We start from the raw sequence: 25,560 nt of genomic DNA, 5'->3' as shown, positions 1-25,560 counted from the left end.
CGGTGCTACCAGGGTGGCAGATGCAGCGCCTAACGGCGAGGGTAGCCTAGCCCAGCGAAAACTAAAAAGCCGGTTTTATTACTACTCCTAGATCCTTGGCGCAGCCTTTTAAAATTGGTCCAGCATATGGCTACTTTGCTGAGCCCAACAAGATTGATTGATTGTCAAACCTCAGCTCCTGCAGGAGGCACAAGACCTTTTCAGCGACCTCCAGGTGGAAGTCACACTATCCAGCCGATTCCTAGGAGGATGCATGGGTGATGAAGCGGGTGTACAGCAGTTTGCCAGCAGCAAAGTAGCATTGTGGGTTAACCACACCTCCCTGATGCTGCTAAAGCATACCCACGAGCAGCTTATTGTGCGTTTACCCGGTCTCTCTCCTGCCGAATGGGCGTACATTCACCGCGTTGTCGAAGGCCATGAAGCCGAGTGCACCCCGTATAAACTAACTTCGGACCGGGTTTATACGACTCCCTGCCTCAGCCCAACGACTGCATGCCGTGTGCTTTTCAAGCTCATGTACATCTACATTGATGATGTCACAGTGTACATCAAGACTGTGAGAGATGCAACACGACAGCTGAACATATCGGAAATAAGTAATTGGATCCCGGCACATGATGATCCCGCGGCCCATGATGCACTAGCTACATGTAAATCTGGGCATCGATCCCTGGCTGGCTGGCTGGCTGGCTGGCTGGCTGGCTGGCTGGCTGGCTGGCTGGCTGGCTGGCTGGCTGGCTGGCTGGCTGGCTGGCTGGCTGGCTGGCTGGCTGGCTGGCTGGCTGGCTGGGGGCTTGATAATGTCACAGTGCACATTGAGCCGTTGGGGCAAGACCGTAGGCTCCCTGCGAGTGCGTGTGACTTTTTTAAAAATGGGCTGCCACTCCAAAACAGACCGGCCCAACACTATCTGGCATAAGTGTACCCATCACTGAACCAAACTACAGTGTAGCTGGGACACACACACACACACACCGTCACACACACACACAGACACACACACACACCGTCACACACACACACACAGACACACACACACACACCGTCACACACACACACACACAGACACACACACACACCGTCACACACACACACACACACACAGACACACACACACACACACACACAGACACACACACACACCGTCACACACACACACACACACACACACACACACACACAGACACACACCGTCACACACACACACACACACACACACACACACACCGTCACACACACACACACACACACAGACACACACACACACACACACACGCCTCAGACTTCAGACCTGCCCATCGCGGAAGCGATGATAGCGAACAGCTAGCAACTTGTGCTCATACACTCACGCACGCACCCACGCACACACACACACACACACACACACACACACACACACACACACACACACACACTGCTATTCTATGACCATCAACGACAGGCTTGAGATTCAAGGTGTGTGATCATTCAAAAAATAATAATGAGCATCAGGCAGTATGATACTACAACAGTTGTATCCTCAGCTTGATATACAAGAGGACCTCTACCAAAACATCCAGTACATTGTATAATTAGAATGGTCACTGACAAGGTAGAACTCAATCAAGTCACCGCATGATAGCCTAGTGTGTGAAGAATGATCAGTGTAAAGCCTGACAGGAAATAAGAAATAAGCCGGAGCTCAAGGAGCAAGCTGATTGGTCTCCACTGCCGACCGTTCACTGGCTGAAGAATGATCAGTTACAGCCAAGCTATCTCGGCACTCAACATCATCAAGACTCTCAAGGTACTCAGGAATTAATGCTGTGGTGATGTACCAGGCAATGCGACATTACATTGCTCAATGTGTTTGTGACTGCATCGCACAATTGCTGTTCAAGTCACAAACGGTACAGGAAAGCCAAGCCGGTTTGCACGCTGCACTAACAGAGAGATGAACATGCTGCAAAGTAGGAGCCAGCTGGAAGGACGCCATCCTGTAGTACAACAACAACAACAGCAGCAGCAGCAACATTACTATTTTAGCATTACCAACAACAACGATGTGCATTTTAAGGGATAATTAGACAACATGCTAACAGTTAACACGAGGGTGTTGCAGATTAACGTTTGGCATGCTCAGCGGCAACAGCAGCAGCAGCAGCAACAGCAGCAGCAGCAGCAGCAGCAGCAACAGCAGCAGCAGCAGCAGCAGCAGCAACAGTCTACTGTACCACAGGTATACTACATGTACAAGTACTCAATCTGCGGACACAGAACTGCTTCGTCCTTTGTGGACACATCAGCGCAGCACAGAGGAAATGAGGCCGAACCTGATAGCAATGAAAAATAAAATTTCCAAAGCCAGATTTAAACCAGGCCCGAACGTACCAAGTATATGTATACACATGCTTAATGTCAAGCGCCTCCTTGGAGGCAAACGTTGCATTTCAGTTTGTACCGTTTGATACAAGTCATTTGTTTGTTAGAGGGACTGTCCATAATTATCCATCTTTCACACAAACGAAAAAGTTCCGTTTATGGGTGGGTGGGTCGAGGAGAGTTTCGTTCAATCCACTCTAGCTGTCAAGTCAATATATTTCTCGCTCAGGGAGATGGGTGGGTGGAGGAGAGTCATAACTAAACTTTTTCGTTTCGTGAAAATTACATAGTATTCTGAGTCTCATGGGGTGGCTGTGGATATTGGCATGGCTGCCCATGTCTTGTGAATTTCAATTTTCAGTCCAAGTTTGGAAGTGAGGTTTTCTCAAAATTGTGATCCTACATGTAGGATTTGGCATGTCACTATTGTTTTCTGCCCCGGGACTTTCTGTGACAATGGATGATCAAAAGAATGAAGGTAGTGGCAGTGACATAAATGTAGTTGTTATTGGTGATCGAAACCACGGAGAAGACAATATTGCTCAAGTTCCAAATGGAGCATTGAGCAAGAGGATCTGTAATGCCCCCTCCCCTCTCCGGCAGCATTCTTCGGGACACCAGGAGTGAAAGTAGACACATTAAACTGATGTGGATTTGGTCTGCCCAGAGGAGGCACTTCTTCTCCATGTTCATCAATAGGAATATGATACAACATGGCTGCTCTAGTTTTGGGCCCAGATAGCGAAAATGCCAGTGAAAGTGCGCGGTGGTTGCCTACGTTGACCAATGTGAAGATATGCATGGATGGCTCGGCATATGTGTGTATATTGAGTAACACCCATAACCAAGACTATCACGGATGTGGACTCGGGAAAATAACTTTATCAGTTCCCATTTTTGGGTGCTGACTATCCCCTACCCCACCTCACCTCACCCCCGGAGATGCAACGTCGGCATGCGCCTTGACTAGAATCTAGCCTTCTAAGTTGAATAGCTGCTTTTTGCTATTCTCGGGTGGCAAATGTCCATCATGCTTTTCATATTTGTGCATGACATGCTGCCAAGTCAATTAATTTGTTCACACATATAAACTGTGTTGAAGTTCAATTTTAACGAACAAAAGTTAAAGGGGAAGTATACCAGTTGTAGTCTTCTGGGTGCTGAGTCGAATGGTCTTGGTCCGAGGAAGCTGCGACGCTCCCTTCCTACTTGAATCCCAATCGAACTCGCGCACTTCCACCGAAACTGGGTGACTGCGCCCTACTAGATGGGGATTTGTATGCAAAATGTCACTAAAAGCGCCATTTCGTTCTTATAAAAGCACGGATGACCGCGATTGGCCCATATGTTGTAGTCTTTTGGACGCTGAGTCGACTGGTTTTGGTCCGAAAAGGCTGCGATGCAGCGTTCCTCCTTTATTCCCAATCGAACATGGTTGAACAAGCGGTCACGTGCTCCTGCGTACACCAGTCACCTGGTCACCGTGCCTGCAGGGTACAACTTACTAGCCTGTTTGACCTTTTTTGGGTGCAGTCCTGTCACTCGAGTTGAACTCGAGTTGAACCTTGGTGTGAAAGTTGTCGCCTGCTGGCGCGGTGACCAGGTGATTTGGGCACCCAGGAGCACGTGACCGCTTGTTCAACCATGTTCGATTGGGAATAAAGGAGGAACGCTGCATCGCAGCCTTTTCGGACCAAAACCAGTCGACTCAGCGTCCAAAAGACTACAACATATGGGCCAATCGCGGTCATCCGTGCTTTTATAAGAACGAAATGGCGCTTTTAGTGACATTGTGCATACAAATCCCCATCTAGTAGGGCGCAGTCACCCAGTTTCGGTGGAAGTGCGCGAGTTCGATTGGGATTCAAGTAGGAAGGGAGCGTCGCAGCTTCCTCGGACCAAGACCATTCGACTCAGCACCCAGAAGACTACAACTGGTGAAAATTTGATTTTAGGGTATTATTATTATTATTATTATTTGTGCTCCCGCGTCAATGGGCTCGCCCAAATTCGCTTGTTAGGTATACTTCCCCTTTAATCCTACATGTAGGATTAGGTGTGCTGGATTAATAAGAGCCGATGTGAAAGTCACATAGGCAGTTTCGGCGGCCTAGCCTTTCGTGAAAAAATGCAGCTCTGAAGCAGGCCTGTAAAAACAGTCACAGTGAATGAAAACGTTATAACTTTGGACAGATCCTCCCCCCCCCCCCCCTGCATGTCCGCGGCAGAATACATTGTTCAATCCTGTACCAATCCTGTCCTGCTGCAAGAATATTGTGCGGCAAACTGAAACGCCACGGTGATCCTGTTTTGGCTTCACACTGATCCCGAAAGCACTCACGCAATCACACTGTGAAGGCATAACTTACTCGTGGCTGTTCCTCTACAATCAGGACCACATGCTGACCATCCGGGTAGGTTTGGTGGCATCGCACCTTGAAACACAGAACACATGGAACACAAGAAGGCAAGAAATGTCACGTTTGTGAATAACACGTATCAGCAGTCAAGAGAAGGTGTCTGTCTAACTGCAAATATAGAAGCAAAAGGTTGAGCAAAGGCCGATCGCCAAAAGAGAATGTTCTAGGAGCAATTTCATCTAATACTAGTATCTCACTCCTGAGAATGGATTTCGCTACTTTCTTGACATCATCTGCTCCAATGGGGCTGACTAAGTATCATATAGCCAGCAGATGTGGCACGATTAGGAATTATGGGGATCATGATGCCTGTGCATTATGTCTCTGTTAAGCTTACCACCACCATCAACAGGAACATCACCACCGTGGGCCAGGATGTTTGGCTGTTGAGCGTGAGCAGGTCCTGAGTATGAGCTACATCTTGCAATCAGTGTCGCTCGTCGCTGGTTACCAGGTTGTGAGAGTGTTGTGGCAGCCGCCGTACACATATGACTTGCAGGGCGTGTGTCTGTTAAGAGCAACAACAAATCATGTACGATAATGTGAAAATGAAAAATTACAATCATGTAGCCTAGTCCATGCTAAAGTGGATTACAAGTTACAACACTGGAATTAATGATTTTAAGAGCAATGGAGAAGGTGGGCACCATAAACACTTCTACAGCTGTTCAACAAACACCACCTTTGAACTGCAATGGGTGTCGCATGCACACACTTCTGCTCAGTACTGACCATACACTGGATACTTCCGTAATACCATAATGACAGAGATCATCAAGTGTCTGAAACCGTGGGCCATACAGCTTATGTCTGCACCTTGCCTCGGATATACCGCACGCATGCTTCATACATGTATGTAATGCCATCCAATACATTAGACTGCACTCAGGCACTACAATGGCATACTTACTTCTAACTGTGAGCGTTCCGGCAGGCGCACCTTGACTCACTGCGCCTTGTTGTCCGGGAGGCATTGCCTGTTGTACTTGAAGTGGCTCCTTTGCTGGTTCCTTTCCTGTCTGCACTTGAAGTGGTTCCTTTGCTGCGTCCTTTCCTGTCTGCACTTGAAGTGCGGGTTCCTTTGTTGACTGTACCTGAAGTGGCTCCAGCCGTCCAAAATGATTCTGCAACTGTCCAGGACTACCAGAGAAGCCTCCACCCCGAAGCATGCCCGGTCCACCCATGACCATTCCTGGTTGACCTACTCCTCCAGGCATGCCCACACCTCCACCAGGGGGCATGCCCCTACCTCCAGGCATGCCCACACCTCCAGGGGGCATGCCCCTACCTCCAGGGGGCATGCCCCTACCTCCAGGGGGCATGCCCACACTTCCAGGGGGCATGCCCCTACCTCCAGGGGGCATGCCCACACCAGGACCAAACGCGGGCATTCCCGGCTGACCACCCATGTGCCCAGTGTTGCCGTTTTGTCCGTGAGAGGTACATGTGTAACGTCCTGCATCGTGCTGTGTCACATGTCGAATACTCAGCAGGCCTTCGTTCATGATGACGTTTGGCCTGTGCTGAATGTGCTGGCCATTGCGCATCCACTGCACTTCATGGCCCTGTACCGCCTGCAAGCAGACAAAATGAGCACTGCCACGAGGACGAATGACTAGCTGAGCCGGCATAACGGTCATGGATCGTGGTAGATCTATGGCAGCAGCAGAGGAAACAAGAAACAAGAAGGATCCGAGAACAAAGTCAAGTGACTGGTTCAAGTCACTGTGCAGCCGGCATGTAAGATCATGCAAGTGAAACCTGAACCAACACAGTTATAAAAAATGCAAGTGATATCTATAGATCATTGCTGCCGGTGGAACATCTATGGAGCTTAGTAATCGAATCTAGTTCAGAGAACAATGCTAAGGGCCTCAGGCCAGTACTATTATGCCATCCTCCATGATCCCCATCCTCCATGTACATTTGTAATCATTATCATTCAATGTGGTAACATGAAACAGTCACAGTACAATGTTTGTAGATGTACAATAGCTAGAGCAGTGTTACCATGGTTACCCGGTGACTTACTGCATTGTATTTGCGAACCATCCAGGTTGTTGCCCTGCATCTGCGGTGGTGAGAAGCAGACAGCACCTTCAACCTGGTGCTGCTGGCCATTGTTGTTGTTGTTACCCCAGTTGCTCTGCCACTGGTGGTTCTGACTGTTCTGATTGCCCCATGCCAGCCATTGCAGCCAGAGCAAGGCACAGTTGCAAAGGAGAGGATTGCCTTCCAGACGTCTACACACACCACGAGAGCAGCAGGTACACAGGCATATGAACACACACACACACACACACACACATACACACACACACACACACACACACACACACACACAAACACACACATACACACACACACACATACACACACACACATACACACAAACACACAACTGTACTTGTACGTGCTCACTGCCAAACACTGGTCACGTGCATCTCCCTGGGAGATGGGAGAGCCGAGATTAGGCCGGAAAAGGAATCTTGAAAAGATAACTCAATTGGCTATTGAACCGCCCAGCGGCCGCCGGACACACCCTGAAATCCCCAAAACTATGGGTGGACTTGGAAATGATCCCACTTATGGGCTCACTGCACCTCAGTAAGTGGGTGAGGACAAGGTGCAGAAAAAGGATTGACAGTATCAGGGTACTGTATCCGTCCCGGGATCCAACTGTGTTTACCCCTGCCCCTGGTTAAGGTAATACATACGACTAGTGTAGGTGGCTAAATCAGAGTGGAACTGATAATATTATAAGCTTCACTAGCACTGTTGATTACACAAGAGTTTAATCTAGCAAGAAGAAGTCCATGGTTAACAGGTATGTATACTTCAAATAGATAGTATATGAACCCTGAAACCAACAAAGGTGGCAAGTACAACATTACACCTTCAAGCAGCCAAGCCCGTTGGCAACAGACCCAATGCTACAGGGGCATAGGAGGGGTTTTGGAAGTGGTACGACCGAAGGTCGGTGCGGCTGAAGGCCGTTTTGGAGGGGGTCCGGGGACCTCCCCCGGGAAAATTTTGTAAAAAAGACACAAAATCCTGCGTTCTGGGAACTTCTGGCACACTTCACACACACTTCTGGCGCAGTGTGCATGCAGTCGAGTCGAGTACAGTAGACTCAGTCCGACTGCAGATGCATAACAGATCTACGAGTCTAGAAAAAGGTCAAAGTCTGATGCGCATATGCATCGATGGATCCTGATTTTTTTATTACGGTTTTGCACGTTCCGGCCGGACCACACTTTTCGAAAAGTGGTACGGCCACGGTCGTACCAGTCGTAGCGGGTGCTACGCCCCTGTGCTATCTGGCATAAGTGTACCCGCCAACCGAACTAGCCACACATGCACACACACACACACACACACACACACGCGCGCGCGCGCGCACACACACACAGGCATTCACCCGGCAGAGGATCATACATACACATATGCATGTCCTCCACCGACACATGCTTGTACACTGTGACACACTGAGATGAAAGGAAACACAATGAAATTAAAATACACCGTGGAGCCAATCTTACAGAGATATGTTGCTGATGTCGTTGAACATTGTCGGTGTTAACTGACTAATCCCATTTTGGCTGATGTCACTGGGCACCAGAAAGTAGAAAATCAAAGATGATGTCATCGTGCATCACACACTGGTGTATGCGGCATGTAGTATGCGGACTGCTTCTATACTGTCACCAATATACATGTACTAGTAAAACAGAGAGGTTCCAGGCTGTCCAAGAGAGTGCTCAATACCGAGAGGTAGAGCTGGTTCAAACAATAGGAGGACAGAGAAAGTGTTTTTACTCCGAGTTTCACGTACTAAGCGATCATCAGAAAACAGTAATGAGAAATACTGATCCAGATTTCTGTTCCAGATTTCTCATTACTGTTTTCTGATGATCGCTTAGTGCGTGAAACTCGTTGTAAAACACTTTCTCTGCCCTCCTATTGTTTGTTTTTTACATGTATTAGTACACAGTTGCACCAGTTCAGTTGTCTGATGATTGCCTAACAGCATGAAACTCAGAGTTACAACCAACCTGAACGTCCTCCGCTGCGCTCTATTCAGTTGCTATTCACTCCGAGTTGATAGAGCGATTGTCAGTTGGCAAGCCCGCTTTTTCTTTCTATTGTTGTTGCTACTGTAAAGGCTGTGTTCATGATCTGCTAACTTTCTGCATGGGTCTTCACCAGAGAAGGCGTGGTACACACTGTAAGCCACTTTGAAATCAGCGGCAATCCGGGCATAAACCATCGGAAGAGAGGGGGGGGGGGGGGGGGGGGGGCTGGGCATCCACGTAAGCACAGATTTAAAAAGGATTCTCCAACAGTAATGAGATACTGGGGAGTTTCTTCAAGGATAGTTGGAAGAAAATGGAAGTGCTTCCGGCAAAGTTACTACTTCAAAGCTATTTTACAATCACTACTATTCGCAAGCAGACAATGGCAATGTTACATGTCATTCTACTGCATCGGGGACACTCATGCCACTCATGAATTATTGCCGTGTACACTGTAGTTATGTTGTAACAATTGCTCAGTGGCCGGCCAGGCTTACATGTAGTAACAATTGCTCAGTGGCAAGGCTTACATGTTGTACCAATTGCTCAGTGGCCATGCTTACATGTAGTAGAGATGCGGCAGCTCAGCAAATACACCATTCGGTAGATTTGTGATCCGGTTGCGAAATATGTTCCTGGGCATGGACCGCAAGGATTGGTAAAGAAAGAGGAATGGCAGATTTCCAAGACAGTAGATTAGGTTAGCACCGAACTGTATGCACTGTCACTATGCATGTCGGAATTATGGCCAGCTCCGACAACACCCACCAGCCATACTTACCAAACACAGTATGGTGAGCGTGGGGGGCATACCTGATTGGGGGGGGGGGGGGCATGCGTGATTGGGGGGGGGGGGGTGCATGCGTGCCTGGGTGTATGTTTGACGTTTGTGCATGCCCAAAGCCGAGTGCACAAGCAAGAAATTTGGTAAGCATACAATGTCACGGTAACTGTTCCAGTACATACAGACCCGACTTGGTGTTGCGAACATGAGATTTACAGCTTGCGACTGAAGGCCATTTCAACCCCCACAAGAATCACAAAAACGGCAAGGTCAGAGTAAGAATATGACTGATGAACTGATAACTGCAAAAGTGTGTTATTTGGAAAGCCTTCGTGCTGTAGTCCTCAAAGAGTTAAAACTACGATCATCAAGGGGTCTTTAATATCCATTGACCATATCGGCAGACTGGACCAGATGTCTACAGTAGCACCCGTAGATCACTCTTGCCAAGTGCATCCCTCACCTCAAATGTGTACTAGTATTACTGAAGGATTCTACTGCACATCCACCATACATATTTCAATGGTAATCGTTCTTTTAAACACTAACAAAGCGCAGTAGTTTGAACAAGTTGAGTTCCAGCACCGTGCTACATGTACCGACATTAGCTATAATATACCGATCCAATATCCATTTGTAACCATGGCAACAGTGCTTACAGTTGCTGGAGGGACTGGAGGCCTACAAAGGCGTTCGGGTGTACCTGTTGAATCAAGTTGTGATCGATGTCCCTGCAGAGTGAAAAGTGAGAATGCAATGCATAATGTCGTCCACTGTAATCAGGCCATGAGAGCAGTCAGCTGATTGATTCACTATGTTAGACAAGGGCTCAGCCGCGGAATACTAGTAATATCAGGTTTGACTCCTCGATCACGGTCAGGAAGACGCCTAAACTGCATCACTGACTTTTTTGAAGCCCATATAACCCAAGACAACACAACCCAATGGAGGATTGAGTGCAGTAGGATAACCACCGTGACACGCATCCAAGTCAGATGTTTTCCCAGTGCTGAAGTGCGGAATGCTGGGCGTATCACCACAGACAGCATCACACTCAGTGATATTCCAGAGCCACATTCACGTGGGCAAGTGTGCTACACATCATGTACCACGCGTGATACTGCTATCTTTGTACTTGTTGCGTACTTGTTTGCACTCATATCTTGGAATAACAAGTTTCCTGGTTTCCTCCCCTCCCTCCTCTCTTTCCTACCCTTAGAGTGCTCTCCTGCTCCCCTCCCCGCCCTTCCACTCCCCATTTTGTTTCCTTTGGTGCACATGTGCAGCTGTGATGCCGAGACCCTTGGTCGGCTGAGCTTCACAGGTCCCACCCACTCCGTCCTGCTGGATATGTACCATTGTGTCGAGTTCTTCTCCTCATTTTAGTTCATCATGCAGTGAGTGTTCAATAGTAAAAAATAAATAAAAATAAAAGACACAGACTTACAGTGTAACAAGGCTAACCAGATCTGCAAACAGACAGCTTTGCAGTGTAGTGATGCGATTACGGTCCAGGTCCCTGGGCAAGAGAAAAGAAGAAACATGTAATAATTTATAAACCAGCCAACCTCTAGTCACCTACTCAGTATTGCAACAATCATTACAATACCAGAAGTGATCCATCTATATTTGATTTCACATACAGGAAAACTGAGGAAATGCTTCGCAATGCGTATGGCAACGGTTAGGCAATGGGCAAATCAAGTTGAAGTCAAATCGACTTTTTCCTAGCGACAGGTGGTGTAACACGTTACCCGTATGCAAAATGAAGCATGCATAAATTGGGCTTAAGAGAAGAGCCAGATGGGGAGCCAAGGATTAATTTACAGTAAAGAAAAGGACCAAGGAACCACAAGTTACGCTATAAGGTCCACTAATACCGCCAGTTACTTGACAATCAGCTCATGCGATAACATTGCACAAAACTGACCGACAGTACTGACATTCTATCACTAACTGGCTATCGGCTTTAGCACGTCTTGGTTATCGCATGAGCTGATCGTCAGGTAACCGGTGGACATTATAGCGTAACTTGTAGTTCCTTGGTCCTTTTCTTTACTCTAAGAGAAGAGACATTGTAATTCGTGATCCTGACTGGTGGCAAGAAGTTCTCCAGTCCCTGCTTAACGGAGCTAGGATATGGTAGCCTCTGTGTGGATGCCCTGGCTGCCTGGTTGCATGAGTGCATAAGCGGTTGAGGGGATTTCAAGCACATAAAGTACTGCCATTTTTCTCACAAAACAGCAGAAAGGAGTTGGTCGGGCATTGCCGTGCTTTCCAAGTGAATGCTTACAAGTTCAAACCCCGTGCAATCAGGATTTCTCTCAGGTGCCATGAAAAAAGGCAGCTACCGACTATTTCATCTCTGATGCTCAACATCTCGCTTTTAACTCAAGGTTCTTTTCTTTATTTAATTTGACGCAACTATGACGTAATTGAGAGTCTAACGAAGTAAGCCGCTTTCAAAGCACAGACAACTTACAGGTTGCGCATGTTAGACAGACCAGCAAAGGCATTCTCGTCAATTCTTCCCAAAGCATTGTGATCCAATTCCCTGTGCAACGAAGAAAATTAATAATACATAGTATGGTACATGGTACATGGTACACTGTACATGGTGTGCCGGTGCAGTGCAGGCTAGTATGGTGCAGTGCAGGCTAGTATGGTGCAGTGCAGGCTAGTATGGTGCAGTGCAGGCTAGTATGGTGCAGTGCAGGCTAGTATGGTGCAGTGCAGGCTAGTATGGTGCAGTGCAGGCTAGTATGGTGCAGTGCAGGCTAGTATGGTGCAGTGCAGGCTAGTATGGTGCAGTGCAGGCTAGTAGTATGGTGCAGTGCAGGCTAGTATGGTGCAGTGCAGGCTAGTATGGTGCAGTGCAGGCTAGTATGGTGCAGTGCAGGCTAGTATGGTGCAGTGCAGGCTAGTATGGTGCAGTGCAGGCTAGTATGGTGCAGTGCAGGCTAGTATGGTGCAGTGCAGGCTAGTAATAGTATGGTGCAGTGCAGGCTAGTATGGTGCAGTGCAGGCTAGTATGGTGCAGTGCAGGCTAGTATGGTGCAGTGCAGGCTAGTATGGTGCAGTGCAGGCTAGTATGGTGCAGTGCAGGCTAGTATGGTGCAGTGCAGGCTAGTATGGTGCAGTGCAGGCTAGTATGGTGCAGTGCAGGCTAGTATGGTGCAGTGCAGGCTAGTATGGTGCAGTGCAGGCTAGTATGGTGCAGTGCAGGCTAGTATGGTGCAGTGCAGGCTAGTATGGTGCAGTGCAGGCTAGTAGTATGGTGCAGTGCAGGCTAGTATGGTGCAGTGCAGGCTAGTATGGTGCAGTGCAGGCTAGTATGGTGCATGCAGTGCAGGCTAGTATGGTGCAGTGCAGGCTAGTATGGTGCAGTGCAGGCTAGTATGGTGCAGTGCAGGCTAGTATGGTGCAGTGCAGGCTAGTATGGTGCAGTGCAGGCTAGTATGGTGCAGTGCAGGCTAGTATGGTACAGTGCAGGCTAGTATGGTGCAGTGCAGGCTAGTATGGTACAGTGCAGGCTAGTATGGTGCAGTGCAGGCTAGTATGGTACAGTGCAGGCTAGTATGGTACAGTGCAGGCTAGTATGGTACAGTGCAGGCTAGTATGGTGCAGTATGCTAGTATGGTACAGTGCAGGCTAGTATCATGAGTATGGTGCAGTGCAGGCTAGTATGGTGCAGTGCAGGCTAGTATGGTGCAGTGCAGGCTAGTATGGTGCAGTGCAGGCTAGTATGGTGCAGTGCAGGCTAGTATGGTGCAGTGCAGGCTAGTATGGTGCAGTGCAGGCTAGTATGGTGCAGTGCAGGCTAGTATGGTGCAGTGCAGGCTAGTATGGTGCAGTGCAGGCTAGTATGGTGCAGTGCAGGCTAGTATGGTGCAGTATGCTAGTATGGTGCAGTATGCTGGTGATGGTGCATGAACTAAGGAATGATACAGGAGTAAGGTTTGAACAACAAAAAACCCTACTTTCCTTCGTGTGTCGCTTGTGTACTGCACTCTACCCCGCGCATCACCAACCTTCAGCACTCTAGGCACACTGCCTCTGCGGAGTGAGCTATGAGTGCATGCAACTGTTAGCATAAGGAATGTGCGTGGGATAAATCTATATTACACAAAACGGATTACCTGCACTGTTAGATTTGTTCTAGAATATTCCAGTCTTTCTTTTGTTTTTGATAGTTGTAGTCCAGTGCATTAGTGCGGGTCATGCCTGGTAGGTCGACCGAGACTCATTCATGGTTGTTACACGCATTGTATGCTATAGCCTAGCCGTAACTGACCACTGTTACCACTGGTTACGGATGTACAATCCAGATCAGTGGTTGACCTTTCTATGCCCTCCCTTGTGCATTCACATGTTATCACCATTTATGTGTGAGTGTGTAACCTGAGCACACTCTCTGTGTGCATCGTACCGTATCCGAGCATGAATAATCTACGCACTGTCCTGCTGTTCTCGCTTTCTATATCTTCCGTTGTTCTCATGTTCTTGATGTTAGTTGTTTTAGTTGCAGTCACTTCGTACCTTTCGTAGTCGGTAGGTTCTTTACTGATTGCTGCAGTGCATTTAGTTGGAACATGCACGACTTCGGTTTCTCACAGGAAGCAATTCAAAACCTATGGATACCAATACAAAACCTATGGATACCAATACAAAACCTATGGATACCAATCGTGACAAAACCTATGGATACCAGATAGCAGGTGCATTTACTCTGCATAGACCTGCACCTGATCACGTCGTCTCACTCGAACGAGCCTGAGACTCAGCCATAACTCAACTCATCACCACCCACATTGAATGTAAACTAGAGAATTGATCATCCATTGTGAAAATGGGGCACAGGGCAATCAGACTTGGAATTATTTGAATAAGCACCCTGCAGTTGAAGAAGTTCACAGTTTACCACAGTGTCCCAAGGTACTCACAAGTCGCGAAGCATGGACAAATTGGCAAACACACATCCAGAGAGCGCTTGAAGTCTATTACGGCTAATACTCCTGTAGAAAGAAAATCCAAAAAGTGGTCCTGTAATTAGCACATTTTGGGTATTGCCAGTTGGAAGAGAGGGGGGGGGTCATATCTTTCATAGGAAACCTTTCAATCGCATTCATTGTCTGAGGTCGAGCGGATCTATTGGTAATCCACTTCAGCTTGCCACGTGATGTGAGTTTCCGCCGTCGGCAGCAGACCCCATAGAAAGGGTATCCAGAGTTGCACAATCTTGGGACCTTATGTACTATTGCTATGAGTGTTGTATTGTGGAGTCTTGACCTCCGGGGGTAGATGACCTGGCTCAGGAGATGGGTGCCGGGTACAGTTGTACCCAGTGGGTATCAGGTACAGCAACTGTTTTACCCAGTGGGTACCAGGTACAGTTGTACCCAGTGGGTCAGCCAGGTACAGTTGTACCCGGTGGGTCAGCCAGGTACAGTTGTACCCGGTGGGTCAGTCAGGTACAGTTGTACCCAGTGGGTCAGCCAGGTACAGTTATACCGGGCTGACCCCCAATACTATCCTGTCTATAGCCGTCGGCACTGCACGCCGGGTGTCTACTCGATGATTTACTGCGGCCTTGCACAATACTTGCAGGCAGGCATAGTGGGATGGTCTAAGGCCATGATTGAGAAACAGAGGGTACCAGGTTCATATCCTGCTTGGAAGCGGAGGATTTTTCCAGCCGTGCTGTGGGCCAAAGTTAATTGGGAACTTCAAAAGTGGCATGGCACGAGGGAAACATGAATGCAGCGAATGCGATTTTCGGTCTTTGACCACTTTGCTGGTGGGCTGATCTACTCACCTCCCACCGCTTTAGGAGCTGCATCTGCGCCTTAGTTAGATCTTTGAAGGGTGGTGGCGTTCCTACAGATGCTGAAAACTCCGACAGCCTAACTGAGTGTCAAGTGAACAACCGTGACATGTGACATGTGTCGTGCACAGTACTTACAGTTCCATGATGTGGGGTGTTGGGTTGAAGAGGCCAAAAGGGATGTGAGTCAGAAGGTTCTGGTCCATTTGTCTGCAGCACAACATACCATGCCACATATCAAGACACACATAATACTAAATACACCACGGCGACGGGCACGGGGTGTATAATTATAGCTCAGAATTCCATTGACCATATCAAGCCCATACCGTTGAAAACAACTTCGTTAAAAGGAATTCAAATCAGCAACCCGAGACCATTCATGCACAAGTAACGATATTCAACACCTGCTCATGTCATGACAGCGGGCCCTGCAATCACAGTCGAGACTAGGATACTTAGATTCAGGGGCTGGTAAGCTATGAACCTATTCCTGCACGCTACTATGTTAGTCAATACTCGCCAGTTCAAGCATTCTCACTTACAGGCTTGTAAGGGACCTGAGACCATGGAAAGCACCCGGCGAGATTGCTTGAAGACGATTGTTTCCCAGCAGCCTGCATACACACAATTGCAGACCGTGAGAATGTATTTTCATGATTCCAAATGTTCAGCCTGTTCAAGTCACTCCACATGGATATGTACACTCTCAGCTAGCAGACTGTAGCCACCGTCAGGAGAGGACCAAAGAGGATAGTAGTGTACTTGTAGCATGGGAGTATTGGCAGAGTGTACTATATAGGCCCTAGTAATGATGCTGCGAGGGTCTGTAGTTACCACATCAAATAAGAATACATTATTCGCTTGCCCTCCACAGTGTTGTAGATGCAAGCCTAAGATAATGGTTGTATGCGCAGTACACAAAGGTAATGTTGTATGGCAGGGGCCAGGGGAGAATGTAGCAGTGACACACATGCATGTACCAGTGGTCTATAGGCATCATAGCCAGACGAATCCACCAACTTGGGCCGGATATGACATATCCTTCACGAAATGCGCCAGGGGCGTAGCTAACCCCATTATTTAGGGGGGGGGGGGTTCCACCGTGGAAATATCCGTGAAGGAACTTGTACTTTCAACAGCAGTAGGTTTATTATTGGACAGATTATTTGTACAAGTACGGCAATGCAGCCGTGAGTACAGCTACCTACAAGTACAATAGTATTCGACTTTGCACAATGACAGTCAATTCTGGGCTCACAGCTGGCCCTAAGCTGCGGTCCCTGGGCCATTTAGCCCAAACATGAACATAAGTTACATGTACTGGACGAAGGCCAATAGATTTAGGGGGTGCACATGCTCCCCGTGCCCTTCATGGGCTACGCGCCTGTGTGTGTGTGGGGGGGGGGGGGGGGGGTGCGTGCGTGCGTGTGTGTGCTGAGTGACTTACAGCTGACGTAGGTTGCCAAAGTTCCTGAAGGCACCACCCGCAATCTGTGCGATCCAGTTATTCTGCAGATTCCTAGAAGAACAGCGCAGAGCAGTGAATGGGGCATTGTACACGTGTACATGTATAGTCAACCTCATCAATACTAGTAACACCATTGGGTATAGTAACACCATTGGGTATAGCAACACCATTGGGTATAGCAACACCATTGGGTATAGCAACACCATTGGGTATAGCAACACCATTGGGTATAGCAACACCATTGGGTATAGCAACACCATTGGGTATAGCAACACCATTGGGTATAGCAACACCATTGGGTATAGCAACACCATTGGGTATAGCAACACCATTGGGTATAGCAACACCATTGGGTATAGTAACACCATTGGGTATAGCAACACCATTGGGTATAGCTAGCAACACCATTGGGTATAGCAACACCCTTGGGTATAGCAACACTGGGTATAGCAACACGCGAATACGACACTATCCTCAGACCAAGTAACCATTTGACTGCACCATATTAAACTTTCAACCTCACAAATAATGACAACTCGCAAATAACGTTTTATCAGTATTACTTTCCCATGTTCGGTCAGGGGTTGATAGTTGCAGAGCTGACTGAATGCCGGTACAATCAATAATAGACATGCACCGCTGTTCGGGTTGACCTGTCCAAGCAGATTACTAGTAGTCCGGGTAGTCCGGACATGACAACCGAAAACCATGAAAACAGCGAAGTTCCTACAGTGAGCCCGTGGCAATGGCCAGTAGTAGTCACGTCAATGGCCAGTAGTAGTCACGTCAATGGCCAGTAGTAGTCACGTCAATGGCCAGTAGTAGTCACGTTAATGGCCAGTAGTAGTCACGGCAATGGCCAGTAGTAGTCACGTCAACGGCCAGTAGTAGTCACGTCAATGGCCAGTAGTAGTCACGTCAATGGCCAGTAGTAATCACGTCAATGGCCAGTAGTAGTCACGTCAATGGCCAGTAGTAGTCACGTCAACGGCCAGTAGTAGTCACGTCAATGGCCAGTAGTAGTCACGTCAATGGCCAGTAGTAGTCACGTCAATGGCCAGTAGTAGTCACGTCAATGGCCAGTAGTAGTCACGTCAATGGCCAGTAGTAGTCACGTCAATGGCCAGTAGTAGTCACGTCAATGGCCAGTAGTAGTCACGTCAATGGCCAGTAGTAGTCACGTCAATGGCCAGTAGTAGTCACGTCAATGGCCAGTAGTAGTCACGTCAATGGCCAGTAGTACTGTGAGTCAATGGCCAGTAGTACTGTGAGTCAATGGCCAGTAGTACTGTGAGTAGTCACGTCAGCCTGCGCATTTTTAGTTATTGGCATTTGTAATGAAAACATGTGTTCCATACATGTACACGTGTACAAGTACCGGTGCATGTGGGTAATGGGTCTCTATGCTTTGTCCATCATAGACAGGGTGAATAGGGCAGATAGAGCTGCTGCTGCTGCTGCTGGGTGTACACTAGTGTACAGCATGTGCGGGAATAAGTTTTGGTTTTAGTGGTGATTCTCACAGTATAGCCAGGGCGCGGCCGTTGATAGCGGCAAACACATTGCTGTGCAGAACCCGGAAGTGGTTGTTCTCCAGTATACTGCAGCACAGAAGCCGAGAATGAACAAGACAGCATCCGACACATGAAATAGATCAGTCGATGTGTGCTGATGAACTGCTGGAGAATTCATTAGTATATTTCTATGGGTGGCGTGCGTCAGCTGGCATCCATGCAGGAGAGGGGGGATAAACACAACCGTGATAGCTAATCCCTCACTCCCAGTTTACATCTCTTAGCATTCTTCAACTTTCCTAGCACCCATAAGGACATATGTGACCACGACCTTGAACAGTATTGCAGAGCGCATCTTGTGAATGCATGTCGCACCGCTTCGCCGGTTCAATTGTCTTAGCTCTACAATATACATGTAGATGTACACAAACTGACTGTCATATTCATTACTTTGAGGGAAAGGTGCAAATGGGAAAACTGTCAGTGAAAACTCATCTGAACCTCCCCACCACCACCTACACCACCACCACCACAACAACCTCCTGTCTATGCTCCTGCTTCAAAGTAGCTGACAAACACACACACACACACACAAACACACACACACACACAAACACAAACACACACACACACACACACACACACACACACACACACATACACACAGTCAGGGTGATGGTGATGTCCACGTTCACATTTCACGAGTCCTATTTCCGGGACCGGTATTCATGTACATGTACATGTACTAGGCTGGAAACTAGAGTTGTGGCCCGCACAGAAATCCAACCTCATGAATAAAGTAGCACTATGCTCAAGTGTGCAGAGCAGTGTGTCACAGTGTGTGTGTGTGTGTGTGTGTGTGTGTGTGTGTGTGTGTGTGTGTGTGTGTGTGTGTGTGTGTGTGTGTGTGTGTGTGTGTGTGTGTGTGTGTGTGTGTGTGTGTGTGTGTGTGTGTGTGTGTGTGTGTGTGTGTGTGTGTGTGTGTGTGTGTGTGTGTGTGTGTGTGTGTGTGTGTGTGTGTGTGTGTGTGTGTGTGTGTGTGTGTGTGTGTGTGTGTGTGTGTGTGTGTGTGTGTGTGTGTGTGTGTGTGTGTGTGTGTGTGTGTGTGTGTGTGTGTGTGTGTGTGTGTGTGTGTGTGTGTGTGTGTGTGTGTGTGTGTGTGTGTGTGTGTGTGTGTGTGTGTGTGTGTGTGTGTGTGTGTGTGTGTGTGTGTGTGTGTGTGTGTGTGTGTGTGTGTGTGTGTGTGTGTGTGTGTGTGTGTGTGTGTGTGTGTGTGTGTGTGTGTGTGTGTGTGTGGTGCTAGGACCACGCTAACATAATCATGAGGTCGAAATTCTCTGCCCAGGACTGTAGAACAATGTATTTTTGTTCCAGGATTCAACGCTAGCCATCTTTGTGCAGTCAGGGTGTCTGAAGGTATTCGACATTGGTGCGGTGATGAAGAGATGCAGGTCCGGGGGTCCTCCCCCGTAAATGCTTTTGGAAAATTGGACCCAAATAACCCATATTTTATTGCTTCAAAGATCACAAGATGAAATTATTGGTGCGGCTTGGCACCTGCCGCACCGGTTCCTATGCCCCTGGCTGCAGTGTGTATCAGTACCGTGACCTGTATGCTTACATGTGAAGGAGCATAGAATTTCTCAGCTGACCACCTCTACCGTGCATGCTCAATGTCTGCTCATTGATGAAGTTGTCTTGAAGATCCCTGGGGAATGCACAAAACAAGGCGGAGGAGGAAAACACATGAGCCACTGGCACACCACGTGGATATGCAGCGAGATACAACTAAGCAAGTACTGCACAGACTACTTCGACGTATCCCCAATGTAGTCAGCAGCAAGGCCGGTCTCAGCCAGGGAGTACAATCCCGATGTAGAGTAAAATATCGGTATTGTATACGCAAGCCTTGCCTGCCATAGGTAACATTGTATATGCAAGCCTTGCCTGCCATAGGTAACATGTTTTCATGGTGACAGCGTGAACAAGGCGACTGTTTCCCATACAGTGCGTCCTCGCCTTGTTTCCCATACAGTGCGTCCTCGCCTTGTTCCCGCTGTCCGCACCATGAAACACATATTATGATACCGATATTGTACTACAGTAAAACTGCCCAGATCCGAACGTCCCAAAATCCGGACACCTTTCTCACCCATCTACAGTCACAAAACGGCTTTTCAACGAAAAACAGCCCCAAAACAGTCATATTGATTAGCATAAAAATATTTTCGTGCGTGCGGTAAGTAATTCTTCATCCAGATTTGTTTCTCTTTGCCTCCAGTAATGTGTAATATTTATTTATTTTTGCTTTGTTTTTGTTTACTGCCATGGCTGGCTACCGCCCCCTCCCTCCATATTGGCCTATATTCTCTGGCCACGGGAAGGTGAAATAAAAGAAAAAAAGAAAAAGAAAAGTATGTAAGTTCTGAGTTAGGGGCAATTCCTTATTACGGGCAGTGTTCGGTCCCAGCCTGCAACCCGGATCTGGGCAGTTCTACCATGTTTACTGTACTCCCTGGCCTCAGCCATATCACTACACTGATACTACAATCATTGGTAGTGAACACATTTTTGGAAATTACAAACGTTCGTTGAGTATTCGTTCCAAGTACCAATTATTATTGCATGCACTGCATTACACTGTACCACTGCCATTCTCACTTCAGCAATATCCGCTGGTTGCGTTCTGTGCATTTTTAGTTTCGCCACTTCGCTCTGGGCTATGACCTTGGTGGTTAGTCCATGTGAGTGACGAGAAACACACGTCCGGCGTTCTGCCACGGGGATCTCGTTACAAAGCCCAGGTGATCTTAGCGGTTCAGCTATGGCGTAGATCTACCGCTTGAATTTTGATCCCCACTCAATCTCCCACAACCGGGGTGTTGAGATTCGCCATCCAGCGCATTGTCTATTGCCGTATTGGCAGCAGCACAGCACAGTACCGTCCTGGGGAGAACAGAGAGTCAAGTGGTCCTGTCACGGCGAGGTGACGACGAGCTCAGCACTGCCATTTCCTCCGGTTCGACGATGACCTCCATATTCCTGGTGTATCCTGAGTGATTCCTGACGCATTGTGTTCATCGCTACATAAACATCATCTACGCGTAAGCCTTGATCATCATCTACACTGACGTAGTCTGTGTCGAGAATAAAACGTCATTACGACATAACCATGATAACCATGGAATGTGGTAATCATTCGTACTCTACTCTACTCTCTAGTCTAGCTCTAGCTTTTCCTTTTTTTTTCTTTTTTTTGGCGTGCTCGAAAGCCTGAACAGGCTGAAGCAGGAAGAGTGAAGTGTGAATGTCTTGAATCTTCTTGACTCTGTCCAACTAACGTTAGGGTTATGGGCCGTTACACGCCCGATTGGTTGAGAGACTCACCTCCTCTCCCCTGACTCACTTGTGAGGTCTGCATTCGCCACTAAGGTGTAAAGGCATAGCGGTGGCCTGCGGAAGCGAAGGCTATCTTGTGTGTTTATGGAACTAATACTTATAGTTATGTGCACTGGACTCCGTGTTGCCACTGCACTGCACTGTCTGTTGCCTTGGAGAGTGTAGGGTAATTCCCCGTCGCCGCGTCGGCCCTGTTTGGGGCTGACCTGTCATTTTGTCAACCGGTGTGTGCGATGTTGTGTGGCTAGCTAGACATTGAATCATCAGGTTCAGTCTAGCTGGAACAATAGCGTCAGTTCCACTTTTTCTAGTAGTAGTAGCACTATCACAGTACCAGATATAATTAATTATTATTTATTACAGTCATTATCGGCTGGCGAGTACCATGAGTACAGCCTACAGGGCCGGGCAGTCGCTAGCTATCCTTCCGCTTTCCACGTGACATGGACCTCCAAACGTATGTGTGTACAATAGTATTCTACTTTATAGACGACCTCGGAGGATGCAGTCAGGGGGGGGGGACGCACGGAGATTTCACTGTCTGCCGGAGAGAGAACTGGCCGGATCGCCTTGGCAGAGGCAGCACAATAGAGCAGTGTACATACAGCTAAGGGCGTTCAAAAAGCTCGCCTTCAGGAGGATGCGCAGCTTCACGTTTCCATGTGGAGTGAGAATAAGTCCTTTAAAATGACGGTCCAGTGAAAATGAAGACATCGTCACATGCAGCCGCACCACCGTTACGACACGGTTCAAAACACATGCACAATGACTGTATACTCGGTGTAAGTGCGACGCTAAAAGAAGAGGGATTTTTTTAAGACGAACATCCGGGCCTGCGCGCAGTTTAAGAATTCCGGTAAGTTCCGTGTGACCACTGGCGAGGAAAGAGAAATGCGAAGTCTGCCGACAAACGGATGAGCTCCTTGAATACCAGGGAGTGAAGGCTTAGTTTTCTGTAGCGCTTCTGCGCGCGGCCTTGCGCATGGCCAGCCTGTTTGGGAGAAGCAGGCAGAACTGGGGAAACTGAAACCGGCAGATAGCGGGTGAACTGCTTTGAACACTGCCTTTCGTGACTAAGACTTCATTATGTGTGACTCGGAAGCACGGTTAGTGGATGAGCTGTGGAAAGCTTTACTCATCGAGCACTCCTGTACGTTGTGGGTCGAGCAGGTCTTGCCATACGTCCCTAGGCCCTGTATGTCATTGTGCCTTAGTAGTACCTATCATGCACAGGAACTATCCCACGATGTACCAAGAGAACTAAGACTTGGTTACTTCACGTACTAGTGGGAGTTAGTGGCTGGAGCTACTGGCGTGTTGATTGGATGCTTCAGCTTAGTTTCTTCCACCCTAGCTCGTCGGCCTTTATCTGCGCAGATCGGTTAGCTTGTCCAAGAGCCAGTGGAAGGATCCATACATGTACATCATGTAAGTTAGAGGAAGTAACGACACAGCAAAGCTGTGTTGAACGCAGGCTCGTCTTGCACATGTATGTGGCCTGATACGACTACTGCCTTTGCGACCCATAACAATCAGCGGCTTTAACCCTTGGGTAAGCATAGGATGAGACTCAACTTCTAAAGGAGAGGCCGGTGAGGGGAGAGGAGGCGAAAAGGTTGAAAATCACACGATGCCAGGTCACTCGCCTCACCACTATAGTTATTAGCGTTACAACTCGATACTGCTCGTGTACTTGCGCAACGCCTTTACACGTAGCCGTTGTAGTAATATACTGCGGGAGACCATCTGCCAGACACCTCAGGCGAAGCTGACTACACGTTTACAATCTGAAACGATGACTTCCTGACCTAGTCCTACACGAACATTTTAGACTTTTTCAAGAGGAGCACATTTCGAGTGATATACGTGCAATCCGGCGGAAATTCGCACCTCGAGACGAGAGCAAAGTAAGCCTGAGAACAAATAACACTGTGTGGCCATGGACGTATGAACCCTCGCAATCAGATAACCGTATGTCATGGTAATCCTATTGAGATTGGTCATCACGCAACGTTATCACACGACTTGAGACATACAGGTCATCCATAAAGAGAAAACAGTCCCCAATGTCAAACCAAGACCATCTCAATTCCATTTTCCAGACTCGATTTTCACTGATATGTACAAAAGGTCCAGTATCAACTTCCCTGCCTTGGCATGCAGTAAAGACACTATTAATGGATGAAGCTACGCGATCTCTTCTGCTCCTTCTTGCATGTATGATGCTACGGGTAGGGGACAAGAGGGTTGATTCGTTTTATTGTAATTTGAATTTTTTTTTAATTCTCCACAAGATCAGTTTGTTCCCTATAAAGCATGAATACTGAACACCCCCACCCCTACTAGTACAATGTGCATGTACATGTACGAGTAATTCAGACCAAACTGGGAATACAGATACAAACGTTGGAATGGAGGACGGAGACTAGACAAACATGTCAGCCAAACAGTATACTTACAATAGGCTGGCATGCTGGGGTATTCCCTGCGGTAAGGAGCGAAGTCCAGCGCCTTGACATCGAACCTGACCGTTATTACACTGACACTGGCCTGGGCAGGCCAGGACTGTCTCTATCGTCACTAGTACTATCAAGCACACGCACACGGTCCAAACGTTGAGTCCAGGAAGAGTGAACATCTCTCCTCCACCACCATCACCGCCGTTTCGTACTCTCCGTCTGAGTTGGATCATCGTGATCACTGACACTGGCAACGCTACTCTGAATATGACGACGCTCTCGCAGGGGAGAGCCGTTCAAGAGTGCACACTACTAGTATACACGTCACCGTGAACTCCGTTACTCTTCGTTCTGATGAGATGTGCTGATTTAGTAACTTGATCTGCCACCCTCAGCTACATATGTAACGGCACATCTCCTTCTTCCACGAACAACACTGTCTTCACTAACTGTACTGTTATCCCTGACACTCCGCCGAGCCACCTCTGTACGCCAACACTGATATCATGCGGCCACCGCACGCCAAGACAGTGAAACTGAAAGCAAGCAAAGTGAAAGATAACCCCCGTCTACTGCACGATGTGTTGACCACCACGACAGTGCACAACGCGCGCTCCAAAATGCACCTCACAAGAGCGTTGGTGTATTCTTGCGCCGCCCAAAACGGTAGCAAGAAGGTCCTCACATCAAAACTTGCTGGTTGTGCCAATGGCAATAAGCAATCATCCACACACAAGCTGGGTGTTCCTCCGCCCCGATCGCACCAAGTATGAACTTCTTTGTAGTTGACTGTGTGCAGTTGGCAGTGAGCAAGGACGCGTATACAAGTAGAGGCCAGGCCACAGGCAACAGTGTGTGGCCAATGCGCAGGTGCAGCACAGTCGGGATATCTACCACACAATGAATACTGTACTCAACACTGTATACTCAACGCTGTATACTCAACGCTGTATACTCAACGCTGTATACTCAACGCTGTATACTCAACGCTGTATACTCAACGCTGTATACTCAACGCTGTATACAATACACTGTACATGACTGTATACAATACACCAGTGTACCCATTCCGGGTAGTGTGGGTACCACTACACTGCAATGTACACTGTAATGCAAATGCCTATGTATGTCTACATATAGTATGATTGAGTGTGCCCAATTCAAGCTCAGCACTGCAACAGTGCCCAAGCTCAGCACTGCAACAGTGCCCAAGTTCAGCACTGCAACAGTGATCAGTCTCAGGAGAGTC

The 25,560-nt window shown here is 48.0% G+C and overlaps 1 protein-coding gene across 1 annotated transcript; it reads right to left on the bottom strand.

The window, feature by feature from the left end:
* Positions 1-1,446: 1,446 nt before the first annotated feature.
* Positions 1,447-25,211, bottom strand: LOC135821910 (leucine-rich repeat and immunoglobulin-like domain containing-NOGO receptor-interacting protein 4). The gene is made up of 17 exons (XM_065334901.1): positions 24,312-25,211; positions 20,075-20,161; positions 18,463-18,540; positions 16,919-16,990; positions 16,014-16,085; positions 15,607-15,678; positions 14,588-14,659; positions 12,127-12,198; positions 11,092-11,163; positions 10,304-10,375; positions 9,424-9,495; positions 8,327-8,395; positions 6,816-7,027; positions 5,695-6,438; positions 5,122-5,292; positions 4,734-4,799; positions 1,447-1,979 (listed from the first exon to the last, which is right to left on the bottom strand). The coding sequence occupies exons 1-17, from the start codon at positions 24,542-24,544 to the stop codon at positions 1,879-1,881; spliced, it is 2,337 nt and encodes a 778-aa protein (XP_065190973.1). The 5' UTR covers positions 24,545-25,211; the 3' UTR covers positions 1,447-1,878.
* Between the last annotated feature and the right edge of the window lie 349 nt (positions 25,212-25,560).

This window comes from Sycon ciliatum, chromosome 1 (assembly GCF_964019385.1).
Source record: "Sycon ciliatum chromosome 1, ocSycCili1.1, whole genome shotgun sequence".
Taxonomy (NCBI): Eukaryota; Metazoa; Porifera; class Calcarea; order Leucosolenida; family Sycettidae; genus Sycon; species Sycon ciliatum.
The sequence above is the reverse complement of the archived record's forward strand: the minus strand, read 5'-3'. Positions and strand labels throughout refer to the sequence as shown.